General features: G+C 42.3%; 1 protein-coding gene across 2 annotated transcripts in view; it reads left to right on the top strand.

Moving 5' to 3' along the window:
* The first annotated feature begins 219 nt into the window (after nucleotides 1–219).
* Nucleotides 220–22795, top strand: part of PLS3 (plastin 3) — a 263150-nt gene continuing 240574 nt past the window's right edge. The window contains exon 1 of one of the 2 annotated variants that reach the window (XM_030208871.1): nucleotides 220–555. In XM_030208871.1, the coding sequence (XP_030064731.1) occupies nucleotides 477–555 (79 nt within the window). In that variant the 5' untranslated portion in view covers nucleotides 220–476. Of the gene's footprint in view, nucleotides 567–22795 lie in introns of both variants that reach the window. The other variant, XM_030208872.1, reaches the window with a different exon arrangement.

Raw genomic sequence — 22795 nt, 5'->3', positions numbered from 1 at the left:
ACATACTACCACAGATTCTACAGCCTCAGGGGCGGGAAGAGCAGAACCTAACGGGTAGGGTAACTAAAGCGCAGGGCTGGTCTTGGGCAGGAGCGGTCGCACAGAGGGTCCCGCGCTGCCGACTCCGACGTATCTGTGACGTCAGCTGCGTTGCTTAAAATGCCTCCGCCCCCTTCCCCCTGTAGGGTCTGGATGACTGGATCTTTCCCTCCTTCCTCTTGGCAGGAAAGAAGGCGTTTCCTACCTGCTGGGTGCCGTCTTCTGCACTGATGTAGAGTAGATGTTCCCTGCCTGCTGATTGAATTCCGTGCAGTCCCCACTACAGACCAGCTTTTCTTGCCTGCTGGGTGCCACCCCATTATTTTTGAATACAGAAAGAACCGGGAAAGAGGCATCCCTTGCCTGCTGGGCATCGCCCCTGCAGGGAGACCAGGGGCGGTGCTTATTCGAACGGGGCTTGTTTATGGTGTTTCCGAATGTTTTCTGCTGCTTGTAGCTGGAAGAGGGGCTTTCTTCCTGAAATCTACTCGGCATACGGAGAGCTGCTGGGTGGGAGTGAGAGCCAGGTAAAACACTGATGTTGCATCATTTTCTTTTTTTTCTTCCTTCTGCAGTTAGAAGCATGGAGCTGGCACCTATGATGATGGTCTGTGAGAGTTGAACCTCTTTCTGTGTTTTTTTAAGCTAAATCTTCCCTTTCAAGCAAGTGTTTATCTCGTCTTCGGATTATATGAAAGAAATTAGGTTCCTCCCCACCCTTCTTGAGTTTTCATCCAGGCTGTAGTTTAGGTTTCTTTATCAATCAAGTGCTGCAATTTAGTTTTCTCTCTTCCCTTCCCTTCCCTCCGCAATCGTTGTTGCTCTTCTTTCCAGATTACCAGATCTGAGTACAGTAATGGGGGTTGTTGCAGAAGTCGCGGTCTTGGTAACTGTAAATTGTAGTTTTGAAAATCTCATGACCTTCGAAACTAATCGCAAAGTATTTTAGCAACTTGCACTGTTTTTATTTAATACTAGCAAACTAACACTTGGTACCAATTACATTAAGGAACATAACCAAGTGTTTCTGTTTACTTTACCATTTAATAAAATTGTCAAACCCCTTGGTTGCGTGGGGTTTATGTGGGAACCCTATTTGAACCGGTGACATTCCTATTTATTTATTGTATCTACCCGCTCCACCACAAGGGGGTTTATAATATTGGCAAGAAAAAAAAAACCCGGCATCCGTTTGCTCGTCTATCCTTGTTAATTTATTTTTCAGAAAGGGCTCACTAGAAGTGCTTTTAACGTGTGCAAGATAGTAAACGAAGTGATCAGGACTGACATTATTTGTTTGTGACTTATTATCTGCATTGTGCTTGTTTTGCTTAAATGCCGGGATGCAGCAGCACGAATACCTGGCAGTGAGTAAGCAGATCTGTAGGAGTGCGAGGCGAGGGCTTTGTGGCCAATGAGTCCTCTTCTCCCCCTCCCCCCTCACGTCTATGTGTGTATGTCCTGCTTCTCCGTCCTGCCCTTGCTACCTCTGCCACATGCGCTGCTTGGGCCGCTGCTGTCTGCTTGATTTCGGTGGCCTTCCTAGGGCGAAGGTGGGATACTGGGAGGCGCTGTGCTTCACCCTTGCTGGTGTTTTCAGTGTTTAGCTCTTCGGGGTGGGTCGTTATGTGATTTAGGATTTTTTTTTTTTATAATCTATACATACAGAATAGTAGAAACCTTTGTTAAATAGGTCTGGTGTGACCCTCCTGGGGTTGGATCAGGGTAGAACTTCAAACACAGTCCCTGCTGCCTGCAGCAAGCTAATCCTAGCCAGAGGAAGCCGCAGCAGGAGGTAGGCTTTGCAGCCTATTGCTGTTTTTTGTTTCTCTATAATTCTACAAAAAAGTGAATTAAGAAAGCAGTGGTTATAGCTAAAACGGTTTATGGCTTAAACATCTGTTAGTTTAACGCTGGACTCGGTGCATAGTACAAAAACACTTTAGAGAGTTAGGAGGCTTTACTTCCCAGGGCTGTTTTATTGCATTTTCTAGTGTTTGCTCCAGTTTTGGCTCCAGACCTCCGTTCTGTGCATAGAGAAAGTTTGGAGTCGGTATATTATCGACAGGGAAATCTTAAACAAGAATTTGGGAATGAGGAGAGAGAATTAAACAAACATAAGAATGTAAAATTCTACATAGAAAACGTTTGGCAAAAAGTCCTGTGGAACTTAATGCCTGAAAGTGCTTCCAGCATAAACAAGTTGCACAATAATTTAGGAAGTCTTTTGTGTGATTGCCCCTCCCCCTCTGGAATTCTTAGCCCTCCTGAAGTAGTAAGAAATTTAAATTATTGGCTATACACATGCTAGTTAAAAACTGGCCATTCAGACTGGTATGTAGACTTCCAGCATGGCATTTAATCTAAAGCTTAAATCTAGCATGACTGAAACAGCAATTTAGGGAGAGCATGCCTGCTTTGGTAAACCAGTAGGAAGGCAGGGGGAGAGATATTTGAAACTTGGCTGGTTATATCGCATCCCCACCAATGGCAGAGTGGCTTCAACACAGCAGCCAGTGTAGTTGTAGGCAAATGTGGAGATGTTAAAAAAAAAAAAAAAAAAAAAAATACAACAAAACAAACAACCCCCCTCCCCAGATCTCTGAAGATTTTAAAGCTTTTACTATTCTCTTATCACTAGTCTTTCCCTCCCCCCCCCCCCCCCCCCCCGTCACAATCACAAGACCTTGGCCTTAGACAAAGAGGAAAGGTGGCAGAAAATTGGAACTATTAGGAGAAAGCAAAGGTGGATTGAAGTTGTGATTATTGACAACTAGGGCCTAGTTTACTAAATGCACTAGCAGTTTTAGCACACGCTAAACGTTAGATGTGTTTGTAGCATTTAGCGCTTGCTAAAAATGTTAGCGTGCCCTTAGCACAGCTTAGTAAACAGGGCCCTGTTTACTAAGCCGCACTGTAGGTGTACTAGCATTTTTAGCGTGCGCTAATGCTAGACAGATCCGTACATTCCTATGGGTTTTACTAGTGTTAGTACGCGCTCATTTTTAGCAAGTGCTAAAAATGCGCACTTTAGTAAACAGGGCCCTAAGTATATAATCATCGTTAGGAGATAATAGATAAGGCTGTTAATAGATGCTGGTGTTTTAGAATGTGATTTTCTGATAGTCTATGGTCAAGGGCGTAAGTTATAGTATTCCATAGTTACGTATGCCCAAATCATGTGTCCTGTTTTCACTGTCATGTGCAGGTACTGTGTGATAGTCAAGGGGTTTTCTTCTCCTTTTTGCATTTCTGGCTACAGTACTACAAGCATTCATTCACAATACCTGGGAATTCCCCCTCCCTCATGTTTTACATTAGAACTGCCCTGCTGGAGCAGGCCAATTATCCATGCCGGCCAGTCCAGGTCACTGGGATGTACCCAGAAACTACCAGTGGAGCAATCCTTCCCTTTAGCTCAGTCTTAGAAGTAAGACTTGGCAAATGCCCCAGCCTTTTTGCACATTACCCAACACATATCCAGGAGACTACCACAATGACCCAGACTACATCTCTCACCAAATATTCCATCCCGCCTCCTCTACCCCTCCTCCAATGCTCAACTACACCTCTCCTACTCCCTTCACCCTTGCCCATCTCTACCTACCTATCTCTTTTATTATTCTGCTTTAATTAACTTATTTTCTTTTTATCAATTCTCTTTAATCCATATTATTATGTAAACCGCATTGAACCTGCCTAGAGTGGGAAAGTGCGGGGTACAAATGTAATAATAAATAGTTGCCTAATGCTAGTAGGCTCCACCTTAAGAGTCAGCACCTAAGAAAAAGACCTAGGTATCGTTGTAGACCCTATACTGAAATCTTCTGCCTAGTGTGTGGTGGCAGCAAAAAAGGAAACAGGATGCTAGGAATTAGGAAAGGGATGGTAAGTATGACCAAGAATATTATGCCTCCATATCGCTCCATGGTACGACCTCACCTTGACTATTGAATTCAATTTTGGTTCCTGTATCTCAAAAAAAAAAAAAAATAGCGGAATTAGACAAGGTTCAAAGAAGAGTGACCAAAAAGGGATGGAACTGTGCTCGAATCAGAAAAGTATAAAGAGGTTAGGGCTTTTCAGGTTGGAAAAGAGACTTCTGAGAGGGGTATGATTTGAGGTCTACAAAATCCTGAGTGGTGTAGAACGGGTAAAAGTGAATTGATTTTTCGCTCTTTCAAAAAGTACAAAGGCCAGGGAGCACTCAAAATTACATGGAAGTGCTTTTAAAACAAATAGGAGGAAATATTTTTTTCACTCAAAGAATAGTTAAACTCGGGAGCTCATTGCCGGAGGATGTGGAAACAGCTGTTAACGCATCTGGGTTTTTAAAAGGTTTAGACAAGTTCCTGGAGGAAATATCATGGAATGTTGCTACTATTTGGGTTTCTGCCAGACACTTTTGACCTGGATTGGCCACTGTTGAAAGCTGGATACTGGGCTAAGTAGACCATTGGTCTGACCCAGTATGGTTATTCTTATGTTATAATCATTAATGGATGTGTCCTCCAGCAACTTGCTTAAACTCTCTACATTTTTTAAACCCATCAACTCTAAAATATTAGTTTTTACTGCGTATTTCCACTTCCTTAAATTTGTTTTAAATCTGCTACCAGATCATGGATTATCTGAAAGGATAAATGATCATTTCCTGTTAACCCCTTGTGCACTGTTCATTGTTTTATGAGACTTTCATATTCTCCTTTTTCTGTTCTGTAGTACAATGACAGTCATAGACCAGGGGCCACAGTCTGGCCTAACTCAGAGCCTGACCAGTAGAAGCTACCATTGTGTAATGACAGCACTGGGGGCTTTGAATGCTTGGTTTGCCCTAAATATCCAACCACAGCATTTCTCAACCCTTTCTTGGAGGTACGCCTAACTGGGTTATGAGTGTAATGAAAATTCATGAGATTTACTTATAATGGGTCTCAGATACATAGATTAATCTCGTGCATATTCTTGAATGTCATGGTTTTCGGCAGTGTTGCAAGGTCAGCCAGTCAAACTAAATGTTTTTAAAGTGGTTTATGAAGTTACTGGTTTAAGAACACATCTTTGAATGGGTGAGCAGTGTTAAAGGAATATTTAGCCCATGCATGTTGTATATTTGCATGTCCTGCCTCTCTTGTATTCTAGTATCACATGCATATTGATTACGCATATCCTGAAAACCTGACTGCTTTGATGGCCTAGATTTAGCTGGTTATGTTTTGAGGAGTTTTGTATTTGAACAAATCATGGATAAAGCTGTAAATCAGACACAAGAGGAAAGAGTGCTTTAGAGCATTGGTTACCAAACCTGTTCTGGACACTTTGAACATCCAGTGAATAGGCATGAAGCACATTACATGCACTGCCTTCAGAACTTGACAGTGCTGTACTCTTAATTTTCCCATACTGATAGTACTAATGACACATGAAGAAATATTAGTGTGGGAAAAGCAGCGCAAAACCACAGTATTAAAGAGTAGCACAGAGTGTATACTTCTTTAAATTTAAAAAAAATAAGGGAAATTTTATGGGGTGGGCTGAGACGGGGATTATGAAGTCCCACTTGCTGAGGGAGACATTTGTACTTTCAATGCAAAGGGCAATGTGTGCGCTGTCGGGAAAGAAATAGCACACTTTTAATTCGGAAGTAATTTGCATGCTATTAGTATTCTGCTTTGGGAGTAAAAAAAAATTTTTTCCCCTAGAGGTTATGCTTGAAAGCTATATGCTGAAGCCTAGTGCAGCCTTCTAATGTGACTCTTTAGTGGTCTTCATTATTTTTTAAGCTGGAGCCACTTTGGGTTCTAATCAGCTGAAGGAGATTTGCCAAATATCTTCTGATGCGGGACCACCACACTGATGACTGGTGTACGTCAATGACATTCATCCCCCCACCAGCCAGACTTCATAGGGAAGGGTATCCTCAAGGTTGTGAGCATTTCCAAATGCTTCCTCTCTTGTCTGTTGCAAAATGCCTTTTCCTTTAGGCATGCGGCTCTTCCCCTCATCCACTTTCTCTTTTCTACCTGAGCCTGAGTAGGAGGGAAAAAAAACCTGACAGTAGGGACCACCACTGCCCCCCCCCCCCCCCCCCAGCCTTGCATTGAAGAACACTGCCTTACTGCATTGAGGCGTACTTAAGTGTAGTTTTCTGGATAGCCACAGCAAATGTGAAAGATTATGTACACATTGGCCTCTCCATGTATGGATATCCTGCAAACCAGTTTGATTAGGTGTTGCTTCTGCATTATATACTGTGACCTCCCATCCTAGAAGTGCATCGGGAAAACAGTTTTATATGTAAAAGGCGATGCAGAGAGGAGAGTGAACAGAATTTTAAAATCTTCAGATAAACATAGGGAAATGGGACTTGATATACCGCCTTTCTGAGGTTTTTGCAACTACATTCAAAGAGGTTTACATATATTCAGGTACTTACTTTGTTCCAGGGGCAATGGCGGGTTAAGTGACTTGCCCAGAGTCACAAGGAGCTGCAGTGGGAATCGAACTCGGTTCCCCAGGATCAAAGTCCACTTCACTAACCACTAGGCTCCTCCTTAGTTGTTAGTGACAGGAAAACCAGAAATGAAGTGGGCAGTATAGATATGGGCCTAATAGTTATTATCTACTGTCATAGTCTACTTTACTAGCAGGAACAGGATTGGATGGTTGCAATACTGCAAATAACCCACCTTTTGCTCCTTGGAGAGCAGAGATGTTAAGCACAAAACGGAGGACAGAGAAATGAAGCCCTATCTGGATAGTAGTAGTAGAAACTTTAGTCTGTGAAGAAGCTGGGATGGTACCAGCTCATTAGAAACCACTTAGATTGGTGTTGTCTGGTAAGCCTATGGGAATTTAGGTGTGTGTCACTAATGTTTGATGTTTTATTACAAAGCTTCTTGGTGAGACACAAGGTAGGGAGATTATGCATGATGAATGAAACAAAATTGTTTTGGATAAAAAGCGACCCTGTAAGTGATCAAGGTTTTATAGCCTGGAGTAGAGGAGGATGGGGGCAAACTTTGTCCCTGTGTCATTTTCTACTTTGAAGCCTGTTAATGAACTGGACTGATATTTATATTTCAGTGATGCAGACAACAAAACTGTATTTTGATTTTTTGGAAAAACAAACACGTTGGCCATAACTAGCAAAGTTTGCATGGAGGATCCTGTATATCCTGCTACCAGCACATTTTCTAAGAAGACATCTTCTGTTGCAGAAAGGACTGTGGAAGACAGAGGTGGTTGTTGATTTCTTATTCATCCACAGATTGAAAAATCATAACAGTGCTTCATAGGGCATATTTCTTCCCTATAGGGCATACAGAACAGGTTGTATTTTGTGCCCCTGAACATTTTAACAGGGTGGATTAGGATTCCTTGGTGTAGTAGAAATCAGTTACTGTTGGGGTTAGAAGGGTAGAGGGTGGTGGTGAGGAGGGTTATTATAGCCTCACTGCTATAGCTCAGTTATTATTGTTTTCGGTTTGTAATTTATACACAATAGCTGCACAGCATATTCTTTTTTACAGTTTTAATAAAAGATTTAAATATAACTCATAATTGTTCAAGGCTTCTGCATATGAGGACAGAGCCCATGGGGATGGGGCGGGGAGGGAGACGGAACCTGCGGGGATGGGGTGGGGATGGAGACAGAACTCGCGAGGACGGGGACAAACTTTGTCCCTGTGTCATTTTCTAGCCTGGAGAGAAGCAATAAGGAATGAGTGACCTGCAGATTGCTGCTGTCAAATAGGGTGCTGGGCTCTGTGGACGTTTGGTCTGGTCCAGGATGGCATGTCTTATGTTCTTAACTGGCAAGATGGACATGAATAACTGGGCGGACTGGTTTAGTTTGTCTTTTGGCTGTCATGTACTGTGTGTTTTTCTAGATAACTGATTAGTAATATTACTAGGACATTGGAAGATGGCAACATTTCATCTTGGAATGCTCTGAATAAGAGACACTGTTTAGATGAAGGCATAGTTAACGTTTATTTTTTTTTCGTAAATTTAACTTTTTAAATAAAAATACGACACTTTTTGGATCCACAATTAATTAGTTTTTGGTTAATATATGAAAAATGCTAAAAGTTAACCAGCTAGCTTTGAACAAATGCTTCAGTCATATAGAGCTGTATAAAACTCAAATGACTATAACTTTTAAGCAAATACTAACTCACCTTTTATCTACACTAAGGGCCAGATGCACTAAATTTAACGAGCCAGCAACGTGGTTTTTAAACTGGTTCTAGCCAGTTTAGTGCACAAGTAGTAAACCGGGGCATGCACAAAATGGTCCTTCGAGCCATTTTCCTGTCACGGTATCAGCTAACGAAAACGGAATGCAAATGAGCTAGTTATTTTTTTATTTTTTGTTAAATTTGTACCCCGCACTTTCCCACTCATGGCAGGCTCAATGCGGCAGGCAATGGAGGGTTAAGTGACTTGCCCAGAGTCGCAAGGAGCTGCCTGTGCCGGGAATCGAACTCAGTTCCCCAGGACCAAAGTCCACCACCCTAACCACTAGGCCACTCCTCCACTTTTATAATGTGAATGCGATGCGATGCAGTACCGTTTCCAACCCCATGCACCGTGGATTACCTAATGGGAGGTCTGCACCTCTCGTTGGGGCTGCTGTGAGCAGGACCCATGCAGAGGACACCCATCGCAAAAATAGGAAGAAAAAAAAACGTCCAAGTGCTCGTCAGGGACGTCCTTTCAAATGCCAACACTTGGACGTCCTTCACGCAAAAAAAAAAAAAAGAAAGACATCCCTGATGAACACTTGAACATTTTTCTTTGGGGGCGTCCTTCTCTTGGTCGTGTTCTTACGTGCCCGAAATGACCACGCCGGAGGGAATCGGGGATCGGGACGTGTGAGGATGCCCAAATCAAAACTATTTGGGACGTCCCTTTCGATTATGCCCCTCCAGGTCTCTCTCAGCCAATCACAGCGCATTTAGCTGTCACCGGTGTCTGCTAAATGCGCTGTGATTGGCTGAGAGAGACCTGGAGGGGCATAATCGAAAGGGACGTCCCAAATAGTTTTGATTTGGGCATCCTCACACGTCCCGATCCCCGATTCTCTCCGGCCTGGTCATTTCGAGCATGTAAGAAAAACGCGTCCAAAAGAAGGATGCCCATCACAAAATCTGAAGGGAAAAATGTCCAAGTGCTCGTCAGGGACGTCCCTTTTTTTTTTTTTTTTTGAGTGAAGGACATGTATGAAATCGTCTTTGGCATGCGCAGAGCAGCCAGCATAACGATTGGCTGCTCTGCGCATGCTCAGCTGGCCGACTGACTTCCCCTCCTTAAGAAGGAAATTATGTGCAAATGAGCTAACATCGAGCAGCTCATTTGCATGCGATTTCCTTCATGTGTGCCTGATTTTTACCGATTCGGTAAGGGAAGGGCTCTTTCCATGGAGTTAGTGCATCTGGCTCTAAGAATTCTTGGCATTATACATTGCTGGTGTTCAAAATTTTGGGCGAGTGTAATACTGGGCAGCTCCTTGAGAGTAGGAGGAGGGGGCATGGTTCTAGTAGTGACTGGAGCACTGTTGATTGAAGTTGAGCTGGAAACGCCTATGAATAGATGGAGCTGAGAGAAATTTGGGATACCTTTCCAGGATAGAGAGAACTTCTGTGCGGAAATATTAAAAAGAACAGTCTCCATGGCACCGGAATTTGATTTGTAATACGACCAATTTTTCTTTGGCCTCTGAGATGAAGGTCTTAAGAAGAATAATGGACAGTACATTCTCATTTGACAAACAAGATATTGCCTATCTTGCTGAAAAACAAAAACCCCACCTCCTTTGCTTAAGGCGGTTACGGCAAATCCACAATTTTTTGAATGTTGTCAATTTAAACTCTTGATGCAAGCATTGGTTTTAGTGAGCACTAATGACTAGCATGCGCTAAATGCTAGAGGTTCCCATAAGAATATATTGGTGTCTCTAACGTTTAGCTTGCCTTTGTAAAAGGGACCCCCAGATTGTTGCAATTCATTATATGCGGGTTGCAAACTTTTTTTTTTTTTGTGGAAGTTGCAGACATTACAGAACACAGCTGTTAGGTTAGTCTATTCTGCTGGGAAATATGATGAGAGTGCTACCCTTTTTTTTTTAACTAGAATTCATTGGCTACCTACCTGCCCATCCTAGAATTATATTTAAGCTTTGTACACTATTATTTAAAATATGTAATGGCCTTGCACCACGTTATGGGCCTCGCTTATCAAGGTCCTCACAAACACAGTCTGATAGGTGGTCTTGGTCTACCATCCATCCATCCCCATTTGCATTTGTTTTCTGCGGTCCTACCCCCAGCCTTTCGTCCGTGAACACAGAGCAGCTTCCACATATTCCTCACTCTCAGCTTTGAGCCTCACAAAAGCTATATGGCACTTCCTTCTGTTGCTTACATAATCTGAAAAAATAAGTCTTATCACCCAATTTTACCATATTAGCATTTGACCCTTCACTTTCCTGACAGCTTTTCCAGCTTCACTTAATGCAGGTGTTCTCACCTGTCCTTTGAGTCGTCTTAGTAGTTTTAGTATGTCTATAACTACTGAGGTATTTTTCCTCTCTTTGAAGTATGAGTAAAAAACACAGGGGTTTTTAAATTCCTTCATTGCTCAGCTCGATGACATGGGCACATATTAAACCTATGACACAGGCTATGCCTACAGCTCAGTACTCTCACTTGTCTTGGCCAAGAGTGAGTCTGCTCTGCCTCTTGGAATCGAACTAATACATTCTTAAGATTAAAAAAGGGGAATTTGGGGAGAATACATTTTGTTCTGTTAAGCTCTAGCCTAGTGCTGTAACTTTAGTTATTTTGGGGGGGGGGGGGGGGGGGGGGGGGGTGAGCAGGTCCTGTGGAAAACAACTCATTGGAAGTTTTGAAACACCTGGATAGTTCTCAGTTTTTACATGTGTTTCTGAAATTAATTCAGCATAGTATTTGGTATGCAATGACTGTTGGCTAATTCTTGACTTCCTTGTTTTTACTTTAAAGTGTCTGTGCTGATGCAATATGATCCAATAATGATTTTTTTTTGCTTCAGCCTTGGTTTCTAGTTCAATCCTTTTGTTAGCATTACAAAGAAGAGGCCACCAGTCAGATAGCTTAGTGGAGGAGTGGCATAATGGTTAGTGTAGTGTCCTTTTGCTGCCGCCTGCTCCATTTGCATCACTCTTTGCATTTTCTCCACTTTGTGAACAATCTTAGACAACCAGTTGCCAAAATAGTTTAATTCAAAATTAAAAATGCTTTAAGATATATCTTCTGATCCTGAGTAATTGGCAAAGGTTTAGCCATACTACTACTACCGGTACTACTAAACATTTCTAGAGCGCTACCAGGGTTACGCAGCGCTGTACAATTTAACAAAGAGAGACAGTCCCTGCTCAAAGAGCTTACAATCTAATAGACAAGTGAACGGTCGGTCCAATAGGGGCAGTCAAATTGGGGCAGTCTAGCCATCCCAAACAGATGCACTGGAATCTTTGTCAAGGTGGCCAGATGCTCTGACACTGGTCGGATGAATACGTGGCTCTCAGGATAGCTAAGAAATGGAGAAAGAGCATGACTTGGGAGTACAGTGTCCTTTGTCTTTAACAAGTGTGACAAATGTGCAGAGACTTAATTAGAACTTACGCTGAGCTGATTTGGATGTGCTTCTTTTTCTCTCTCAACAGACTGTCAGTTTTATTTTCCTTTGGACAGAATCGTGGAAAGACTGAATGTTGGAATATGTGACCAGCTTTTATTTCTAAATGTTTGCTCTCCCCTTCCTAGGCCGTTTCCTTCTTCTTTTCTCGTCCATCCTTCCAGATTCTTAAAAACAGTGGCAGACTTAGTTTTCTCAGTTTCCATCTGTCTACGATGGGACTGGTCCTAGTGGCTTAGCCTAGTAGTGTTTTGACTGTCTCTGGGGAAAAGGTGACTATAGTAGCAGATCCAAAATGTTGAGAATGGCTGATTTTTATTTCATGTTGCGTGTCCATTAGTACTCTACAAAAGTTACATGTTTGAACTTCTGTAACATTATTTTTTTTTCACATAAAAGGATGGGGTTTGGACTGTTGTATTACAAATAATTTGCTGTAACCGTGATGCAGTTTTTAACCTAGCTAGTCCTGGATCCTGGTAGAAATTTGATCTTCCTGTTTATATTGGCTTGCTGCCAACTGATATGATATCCTTTTGATAAAGTACTCTCTCTTGGTCTTCTATCACTGTGTGAGAATAATATATTTCTGTGGTGGATCTCACTTTTTTGCTCTGTCCATCTCAAATGTGTGTGGATGTAGTTATATGTTCTGTAGGCGTTCATAGTAGCACCATATTGAGGGGAGAGGGGTAGCATGTCTCTCTGATTTGCAAGCCTTGTCCTGATGGAACTCGCCTTAATTCTATCCCTAGTGCCATTGATTGTTAGTAATTATGACCCTAAGTTCCTCCGAGTTCCAGCTCCTGCCTCCCTCCCTCAGAGTTCCAGCCCGACCTCTTCTCCCACTCCCACAACAGTCCTTCGCCTGCCCCTCGCCTTCCTGCATGCCGCCCATAACTTGTCATCTTACCGGGGTCCTGGTGGCAGCAGTAGTGAAAGGCGACCATGAGCAGGCTCGGCGAGTCGGCGCTAAGTTCAGCCTGCCTTCCCTTCTCGTTGCTCTCAACTTTGCCTCTGGTCCCGCCCTCATTTCCTGTTTCTGCAAGGGCGGGACCAGAGGCAGAGCTGAGAGCAACGAGAAGGGAAGGCAGGCTGAAGCGCCGACTCGCTGAGCCTGCTCGTGCTCGCCTTTCACTACTGCTGCTGCCGGGACCCCAGTAAGATGACTTTTATGGGCGACATGCAGGAAGGCGAGGGGCAGGCGAAGGACTATTGTGGGAGTGGGAGAAGAGGTCGGGCAGCGGACTGGCTCCTGGGGAACTTCTGGTTTCGGCGGGGAAATATTGGGGATGCTCGAGCACCCACGGAGTCAGCACCAGTGCTAAAGTGCACTAGAATCTGGCTTAGCATGTGCTGCTAATGTGGGGGTTTTGAATCTGGGCTTAGCACTTGCTATGTGGCACTAATTTTAACCTTTTAAAATAATTTTTAAAATAATTTAAAATTTTCTGGTTACACACTAACTATATCATGAGCGTGCGTTATCAGCAAAAATTTAGGAGATAAGTGCTCCTGTGCTGATGTTAGCCAGTTAGCACGTGCTAGTGTGAACGCATTAGCTCAGGGGTGGGCAACCTGGTCGGGTTTCAGTATTTCCCCAATTGAATATGCATGAGATCTTTTCATGCACTGCCTTCATTGTATGATCTAACAACAATTAGTATGACATTGAGATATTATTGTTGCTTATAGTTTGTGTTAACCCATCATTTTATTGATATATGCATATTCTTTGGGGAAATCCTGAAAACCTGTCTGGGTTGCGGCCCTCAAGGACTGAGATTGCCCACCCCTGTACTAGCTTAACGCTTCCATTCCCATTCTCAGCTCATGACACACGCCCTCCAGAAAAACACACGCACAAAAAAAAACCTAGCACCATTAGTGCAATCAAACAGGCAAATGACCTCAAAATGCTTTAATGTGTTTAGTGGTAAACCTTTTTGGGCATGCTAACCACACATTAAGGTTTAACATCCTTAGGGCCCTGTTTACTAAGGCGCGTTAGCATTTTTAAAGAGCCTATCATTAGCGCATTCTAACCATGTAGTAACATAGTAACATAGTAGATGACGGCAGAAAAAGACCTGCATGGTCCATCTAGTCTGCCCAAGATAAACTCATATCTTGAATTTGTACCTGTCTTTTTCAGGGCACAGACCGTATAAGTCTGCCCAGCAGTATTTCCCACCTCCCAACCACCAACCCCTCTTCCCCCCACCTGCTCCGCCACCCAATTTCAACTAAGCTTCTGAGGATCCATTCCTGCTGCACAGGATTCCTTTATGCATATCCCACGCATGTTTGAATTCCGTTACCGTTTTCATCTCCACCACCTCCCGCGGGAGGGCATTTCAAGCATCCACCACCCTCTCCGTGAAAAAATACTTCCTGACATCTTTTTTGAGTCTGCCCCCCTTCAATCTCATTTCATGTCCTCTCGTTCTACCGCCTTCCCATCTCCGGAAAACATTTTTTTGCGGATTAATACCTTTCAAGTATTTGAACGTCTGTATCATATCACCCCTGTTCCTCCTTTCCTCCAGGGTATACATGTTCAGGTCAGCAAGTCTTTGGCCATACGTCTTGGAACGCAAATGCCATACCATTCTCGTAGCTTTTCTTTGCACCGCTTCCATTTTTTTAACATCCTTCACAAGGTACGGCCTCCAAAACTGAACACAATACTCCAGGTGGGGCCTTACCAACGACTTGTACAGGGGCATCAACACTTCCTTTCTTCTGCTGATCACACCTCTCTCTATACAGCCTAGCAACCTTCTCGCTACGGCCACCGCCCTGTCACACTGTTTTGTCACTTTTAGATCCTCGGATACTATCACCCCAAGATCCCTCTCCCCCTCAGTACCTATCAGACTCTCCCCGCCTAACACATACGTCTCTCGTGGGTTTCTACTCCCTAAATGCATCACTTTGCATTTATTCGCATTGCATTTTAATTGCCAAACCTCAGACCATTCTTCTAGCTTCCTCAGATCCCTTTTCATGCTTTCCACTCCCTCCCGGGCGTCCACTCTGTTGCAAATCTTAGTATCATCCGCAAATAGGCAAACTTTACCTTCTAACCCTTCGGCAATGTCACTCACAAATATATTGAACAGAATCGGCCCCAGCACCGATCCCTGAGGCACTCCGCTACTCACCTTTCCCTCCTCCGAGCGAACTCCATTTACCACCACTCTCTGTCGTCTGTCCGTCAACCGGTTCCTAATCCAGTTCACCACTTCGGGACCTATCTTCAGCCCATTTAGTTTATTTAAGAGCCTTCTGTGAGGAACCGTGTCAAAAGCTTTGCTAAAATCTAAGTAGATTACGTCTATAGCACGTCTATGATTCAATTCTCCAGTTACCCAATCAAAGAATTCAATGAGATTCGTTTGGCACGATTTCCCTCTGGTAAAACCATGTTGTCTCGGATCTTGCAGCTTGTTGGCTTCTAGGAAATTCACTATCCTTTCCTTCAGCATGGCTTCCATTACTTTTCCAATAACCGAAGTGAGGCTTACCGGCCTGCAGTTTCCAGCTTCTTCCCTATCACCACTTTTGTGAAGAGGTACCACCTCCGCTGTTCTCCAGTCCCTCGGAACCTCTCCCGTCTCCAAGGATTTATTAAACAAATCTTTAAGAGGACCTGCCAGGACCTCTCTGAGCTCCCTGAATATTCTGGGGTGGATCCCGTCCGGTCCCATGGCTTTGTCCACCTTTAGCTTTCCAAGTTGTTGATACACACTCTCTTCCGTGAACGGTGCTATATCCATTTCATTCTCAGGTGTACTTTTGCCAGTCCCTCGTGGTCCTTCTCCAGGATTTTCTTCAGTGAAAACCGAACAAAAGTAGCTATTTAGTAAATTGGCTTTTTTTTCATCATTATCTACATAGCGGTTTGCTGTATCTTTTAGTCTCACAATTCCCTTTTTAGTCCTTCTTCTTTCACTAATATACCTGAAGAAATTTTTGTTGCCCCTCCTTACATTTCTAGCCATTTGTTCTTCCGCTTGCGCCTTCGCCAGACGTACCTCTCTCTTGGCTTCTTTCAGTTTCATCCGGTATTCCTCCCCGTGTTCCTCTTCTTGAGATTTTCTATATTTCTGGAACGTCAACTCTTTAGCCTTTATTTTCTCAGCCACTTGCTTGGAGAACCATATCGGTTTCCTTTTCCTCTTGCTTTTATTTACTCTCCTTACATAAAGGTCTGTGGCCCTATTTATTGCTTCTTTCAGCCTGGACCATTGCCCTTCCACTTCCTGTTCGTCCTCCCAGCCCATCATCTCCTTCCTCAGGTATTCCCCCATTTTACTAAAGTCAGCACGCTTGAAATCCAGGACTTTGAGTTTAGAGTGGCCGCCCTCCACTTCAGCCGTTATATCAAACCAAACCGTTTGATGGTCCCAAGTGCCAGCTAACTACTGTGTTAAGGCAATTCTCTGGGTGGGACCAGAATTTTCAAATGATTTAGTAGCCTATAGGGATATTGTAGGCACGTACACGGTTAACACGTGTACATGGTTAAGGTGCATTAAAAACGCTAACGCGTCTATAACACAACTTAGTAAACGGGTGTTAGTGAAAGGGCTCCTTAATTAGTAAAATAATATTAAGGCATCTGACTTATTACATTTTCTTAATGTAGATGTGTTAATAAAGAGCAAACTTTCCTTTTGAGTAGAGAGGAAGGAGTTGAATAATGAACAATGCTACATGAAATCCAGACATTTCAGAAACTTTTGCTTTATTCAGTTTTTTTTTTTTTTGAGGTAGAAATTTTCCAGTGTATACTGGTGCTTCAGGAAATTTGCACTTGGGATAAGTCTGTAGTTTTCTAAAACTATAAGCATGGAAATATGACAGTAGTTTTGTTTCAAATGCTTGGCAAAAGTATTTTAGTGATTTCGTATTGAATTTAAGATCTTTAAAGCCCTTTGTGGGTAAGACCCTCCCCCCCCCCCCCCCATTTCACAAAATATTTTCTTGTTGACTGATGGAGTACTTGTACAATGAGTTGTAATATTTGTGGTTTTCGTAGAATGTTCTTTAACTTGAGATGCATTCCTTTGGCTTCAAACAACCTTAAGTGCCAACTTTAAGGCAATGTAATTGTTGCCTCTCAGTGGATGATTTTTTAAAATTATTATTTTAAGTAATAATTATGTAACGGGACCAACACAAAGTACAATTAAAATCCCATTTCTGAAACACTCTTAAGGGTTTAAATCTGTAAATAAAAGAAAAACTGGTTATGCACCCGTAATCTGGGGTTTCAGCTAAAATTAACAAAACATTGACCTGATGAAAGGAGTGCAGCTCTCAAATTATGGATCATTGCCTAAGGTTTGTTTTGTGGTTTCATTTCAAACCTAGGAAACATGAATTTGAAATTTAGCCAATAGGGTTAACAGCTGTCTCTGGGAGCAAAAGCCCTGACCCAAGAATTAAACTTAGTTCTCCTGTATGGCTGTACAGCACTACCACAGGCTCCTGTCTGGACTCGGTTATACCTTTTTATTTATTTATTTATTTATTTATTTTTACTTTATTTAAAAAAAATATGCACAAGGTTTAATACAGAAACTATATTGGATAAATGTTTCTCCTATAACCTTTGTCCCATAGGGCCCTGTTTACTACGCTGCGTTATAGGCTCGTTAGCATTTTTAACGTGCGTTCCTGTGTACGTGCCTACAATATCCCTATGGGCGCCTACACGGTTAGCGCACGTGCTAATTGTAGGCGCATTAAAAACACTAACGCACATAGTATGTATATGAACAGCTTGTCACCAACTCACCAGGACCACTCTTGCAAGCAAAAAATGCTCCTTTTGGAGTGATCTTCAAACACAATGTGCAAAAAAAAAAAAAGTGTGTGTTTTTAGGGGGGGGGGCAGGGGAAGTAAAATCATCTAAAGAAACATAGCTGGTTCAATTTGCTTTACTCACAGAAATAGATGAATAAAAACAAAATATCCTTTTTATTGGGCTAAATACTTGGCTAGCTTTTATGAACTGAAACCTTTACTCTTGGATCAGGACAAAATGAAGAAAAGATGACTTTACAAGAAAGTTTAAGAGACTTATAAAAGTCATTCCAATAATTGTTGATGGGTGGTCAGAAGTGGACCTGCAGTAGAAAACTTTATGGCTCATAAAGTATTAGGAAGGCCATATTAAGTCCTAAATGATCAGTTCCTAGGTGTCTGATCATTTGAACTTGGTCTTGCATTTCTGGATTGTATTAGTTTATTTTGTGGTGTTATGTTTATAAGTTATTGGTCTGCTTTGTGCCATCTGATCTCGGTCCTTCTGAACTTATTCTTGGCTTGGACATGTCTTGTTTCACCCATATTGCATAGTTCATATATATATGTATATGTATTTTTTTGCCTTCAGTGCAATATGCTGTGTTAGAGTAAGAAACAGAGAAACATTGAAAGTAATGTCAAGTCAAATAAGACACTTTGGCCTATCAAGTCTACCCATCCACATCCTCTACAGTACCATCCTTTCCTCTCCTTTAGTGATCCCTTCATCCTTGTCCCATACTTAAATTCAGATTGTCCTTGACTGTAGCATCTCCACTGGGAGGCTGTTTATGCATACATCACCCTTTCTGTAAATAAATACTTCTTTGGATTACTCCTATCCTCTTTTCACCTTTAATCTATGCCTCCTCTTCAGAGTTTCCCCCCCCCCCCCCTTCATTTTAGAGGCCTACCTCTTGTGCATTTATTTCACGGAGGTATTTAAATAGCTCTATCATATCATTTCTGCATATAGTGCTGAGACTGTATTAGAATCTCTAGTGACGGGATGGAAATGCTTATACTTCAGTTTGATCTTTCAAGTGCCTTCGACCTGGTAGACCATGTAATTCTTCTACAGATCCTAGACGAAAAGGGGATTTGATTGGTTCTTACCTGTTTCCACAGCTTTCTAGTTAAAAGAGCTTTTGTAAAGTTAAAATGAATAATACAATTTTCTGAATCCTGGCAAAATCCATGCAGAGTCCCAACATTGTTTAATGTATTTTTACATTCACTGGTATTAGAACTAGAGAGATGTGTATTTCTAAATTAGTTATGCAGGCAATATTACTGCCCTGATTCATCTGCACTCTTCATTGCATTCAGGAATACCTATTATCCAGGGGTGTTTTATGTTTTACCATTCATTTTTCAATTAATGTATTAAGTTAAAACTAAACAGTTGACAATCCTTACCAATTAACCAGTGCTAGTATGAACTTTCACCAGAAATTAAGATTCTGAGAATACTCCTAGATCAAAATTTATCAATGGATCCCCAGATTAGTTGTCTGATTTGAAAAAGTTTCTGCTTGATGTGGAGTGCTTCGTCATATATGTGTGTATGTATTAACATTAGAAACGCAAGCAGTATTGTTTTTGCAGCTGGACTACTGCTATATCATTTTATTTAGGTTGCTCGCAATCATTAAAAAACAAACAAACCTACAATCCATTCAAAATACTCCTGTGTGATTAATTTTTCTCTCTGAAGAAATATGACAGTATTTCATGATCTATGTAACTGTTCATTTGCTTCCTATGGAAACCAGGATTCAGTTTTTTTGCATTCTCTATAAAGTGATGTGTTGGTTTAGCTCCACTCCATATGTATGAACATTTCCTAGCTCATGTAGAGAAAGTACCTATAATCCTTTTGGCTTCCCTCCTATTAAAGGCAACAAAAGAGTGAAAATTTTTGAAATCCTATAACGATTTTAGGAGGGGGATTCAAACTATTCTCTTATGTAGATTTGTGTTAAACAATGAATAATGTTAACAAGTGTGTTTTTATATTTTTTTTTATTATTGAAGAGTATTGTATTTTTTGTGGTTCTATTATGTAAATCTCAGAGACTGCTCTAGCTTCTTTTAGTTTGTGATCCACTGTTAAGATAATGGAGTGGTGGACTTTGGTCCTGAGGAATTGAGTTCGATTCCCGGCACAGGCAGCTCCTTGTGACTCTGGGCAAATCACTTAACCCTCCATTGCCCCATGTAAGCCGCATTGAGCCTGCCATGAGTGGGAAAGCGCAGGGTACAAATGTAACAAAAAAAAAAAATAGAATATAAATCCCAATGTTGTCTATGTTACTGTGTCTCCCTTTACCTGCCTGCTTTCTAAAGCAGGATTTCTCAACCCAGTCCTTGGGACACACCTAACCAGTCAGTTTTTCAAGATATGCAGTACCTTCATTTTATGCAAATCTCTCATGCTTATATCTATATGTTCCATCTTTTGCTTTATCCTTCACTATCAGTTAAAATGTTCTATTACGTATTGTGTTGACATTGTAAGTAGTATACTATGCCATACTTTGTATTGTTAATTATTTTACTGCTGTAATTGCCTGTTGCTCATGTTTGAACTATTCTTACTATACACCGCCTTAAGGGGGTCATGATCAAAAGCAAACTCCGGCGCTAGAGGCTGTTAGACAATACCAAAATCTACAATAGGGTAGACAAACTAGAATATATGGATAAGGGTGCTATAGAGGAGGCTGGTTAAATAAAGGGGTATAGGAGGGAAGAGGAAAAACATCTCAAATGTAATGTTAATTTATCTCTAGGTTTTAATATTTATAAAAATGTGTACTCCTTACACAAGCTGCAGGAAAAACAGACTTGGCATAAGTAATTTCTTTGCTCAGGCTCTGAAGAGAGACCTGTTAGACTAGATTTCTGAAGCTAGAAGGAGACAAGTGTCTTGTGGGTTATGTGATATGCTGAACATTTGGCTTTTGTAACAATGAAGCTCTGGTTCCCTTTACATATGTCGGTAACAGGTGTCGTATGAAGTATGCATGTGGCCTGTCATGGCTGTACTCATTTTCTGTGAGGGGAGAGGAGTAGAAAAGTCAATTTCTTGCTTGGCACTAGTCCGAAAGAGCATGTTTATTCTTAACAGCTTTAATTGGTAAAACAAGTTGAAAGTGAAAGTCCAATAACAATAATCTGTAATGAGCTTTCAAGAGAGGTCCTCTCTTTAGTAAATAAGTTAATTAAGAACAAGTGCAGTTACTTAACCCTCCATTGCCTCAGGTACAAACTTAAATTGCAAGCTGTTTGTGGAAATAACTTTTGTACCTGAATGTAACTTGGTTTTCATTACCACTGAAGAGAGGAAAAGTAAGTCTCCATCTTATCCCCCCACCCCCTTAAAAAAAAAAAAAAAAATAATAATAATAATAATTTTCTGATTGGATGAAGAATAAAGCATTTTAACTGTGTCCAGTGTTGTGAAACAAGCCTTAGGGTATGAAGTGTTGTGATTGGACAGAAGAAATCACATGACTCTCAGAATGAAATCCACATTGAGGAAGTATTAAAGCCTTTTTCTATGTAAATCATGTTTTAACAGGGCTGCTGAGAGATTTAGCTGTGCCTTGGACAGGGCGCCCAGGATCGCCGCTGCTGCTGCTGCCCCCTCCAGCCACAACTCCAAATACCTTGGCTAACTGGGATCACGAGGCCCCACCAGCAGAAGTCTTCCTCCAGTGCTGCTCTTCACGCCGCTACATTGACTGGCTCTCCCCTGCGGCTGCTTTTTCTCTCAACGTCGCGCATGCTTGGTTTCAAAACCGAGCATGTGCGACCTGAAGGGAAAAGCAGCTGCTTGGCAGGCGATGTGGCAGAGTGAAGAGCAGCGCTGGAGGAAGACCTCTTCCGCTGGCCGGGCCTGAGGGGGTCCCCCGCCAACCAAAAGGCCGTGGCCCGAAGTCCTGCTGTTTCTGCTCCTCCCCAGCCTCTTAAGGGGGGCCTGATGGCTGAGTCTCTCTCCTGAATCTGTCGGGATGCGATCACCTAGGTCCCGTCAGGAACAGGAGAGAGACCCCGGCGCTGGGCTCCCTCGGAGGCTGGGTTCAGTGAATTGTGTCCTCTGCTCCCCCCTCTCGGTGGCCCTGTGTTTTAAATGGGGAAAATAGCTCATATAGAATTGCATGGGGATGTATATTCATATAACGGAGATGAGACAAAAAAATTGTGCCTACTTCAAATAATCTGTGCATGGTGTTCCTAGACGCACAGAGGACTGGGTTGGAACTGTGATATACCTGAGTGTATTATAAAATATCTAAAACTGTCCAAACTACTATCCTCAAACAATATATATGATTCTGATAGAAAAATCTTAGTAGGCACTCTTCAACATGCGGTAAATGGTGGGAGGAAAAGCCGCCAAGATCTCCAGGCAAAAACACCCTCCTAGCTAACAAACTCTTCATCATCGGTAGAAAAACCTCTCTTTTATTCAATTTTATAAAACAATTAGTGTGCAACAAGCTTCAAATGTAAGTAGAAAATCGTTAAATGAACTATAGTGCACTTATCTAGCCTCACTTGCCACCAGGATCATCCCACACCGACGACGGCCAGCATTTCGCATTTGCTATTTCAAGGTCGGGGTGTTACATTGACAGCGCTGAACATAGTGTAGTTGTATTATAAAATATACATGCATGTGCATTAATAGGCTGTTCACACATAACATATGTATTTTGGAGTAGGTGTGAATTTATACGTCCCTAAGGGGTCATTTATAGGAGCCTATTTATAAATGTACTAGCAAGAAATGCCCGTTTCGGGGAAAAATGAAACGGGCGCTAGCTGGGTAATCCTTCCCCCCACCATCCTCTCGAGTTCCAGACCCCCCCCTCCGTGTCGCCCTTCTGAGTTCCAGACCTCTCCTCTCCCTCCTTCCCGTCCGTCAGTGAGGATGTTGCGAGTTTGTGAGAGTAAAGTTCGGAGCGCTCTTCCAGCAGCTGTCCCTGTGGAAGTCGTGCGTTGTGTGTTCCCCGGCCCGCTCTCTGTGTCATCGCGTGTTGACGCGAGGGCGGAGGTACACTAACTGGAGGCCCGTCCCCGCCCTCTACGTCATCATGTTTTGACGCGAGGGCGGAGCTACAGTGACTGCAGCCTGCAGGCCAAACCGGATATCTCGGGTGCCTCAAGTTTCCGGCTGGAGGCTTCAATGGAACATTGGAGGTGCCTTTTATGTATATAGATATAGGTACCTTTGCTTTTATA

This window comes from Microcaecilia unicolor, chromosome 7 (genome assembly GCF_901765095.1).
Source record: "Microcaecilia unicolor chromosome 7, aMicUni1.1, whole genome shotgun sequence".
NCBI lineage: Eukaryota > Metazoa > Chordata > Amphibia > Gymnophiona > Siphonopidae > Microcaecilia > Microcaecilia unicolor.
This window is presented reverse-complemented; position numbering and strand designations above follow the sequence as displayed.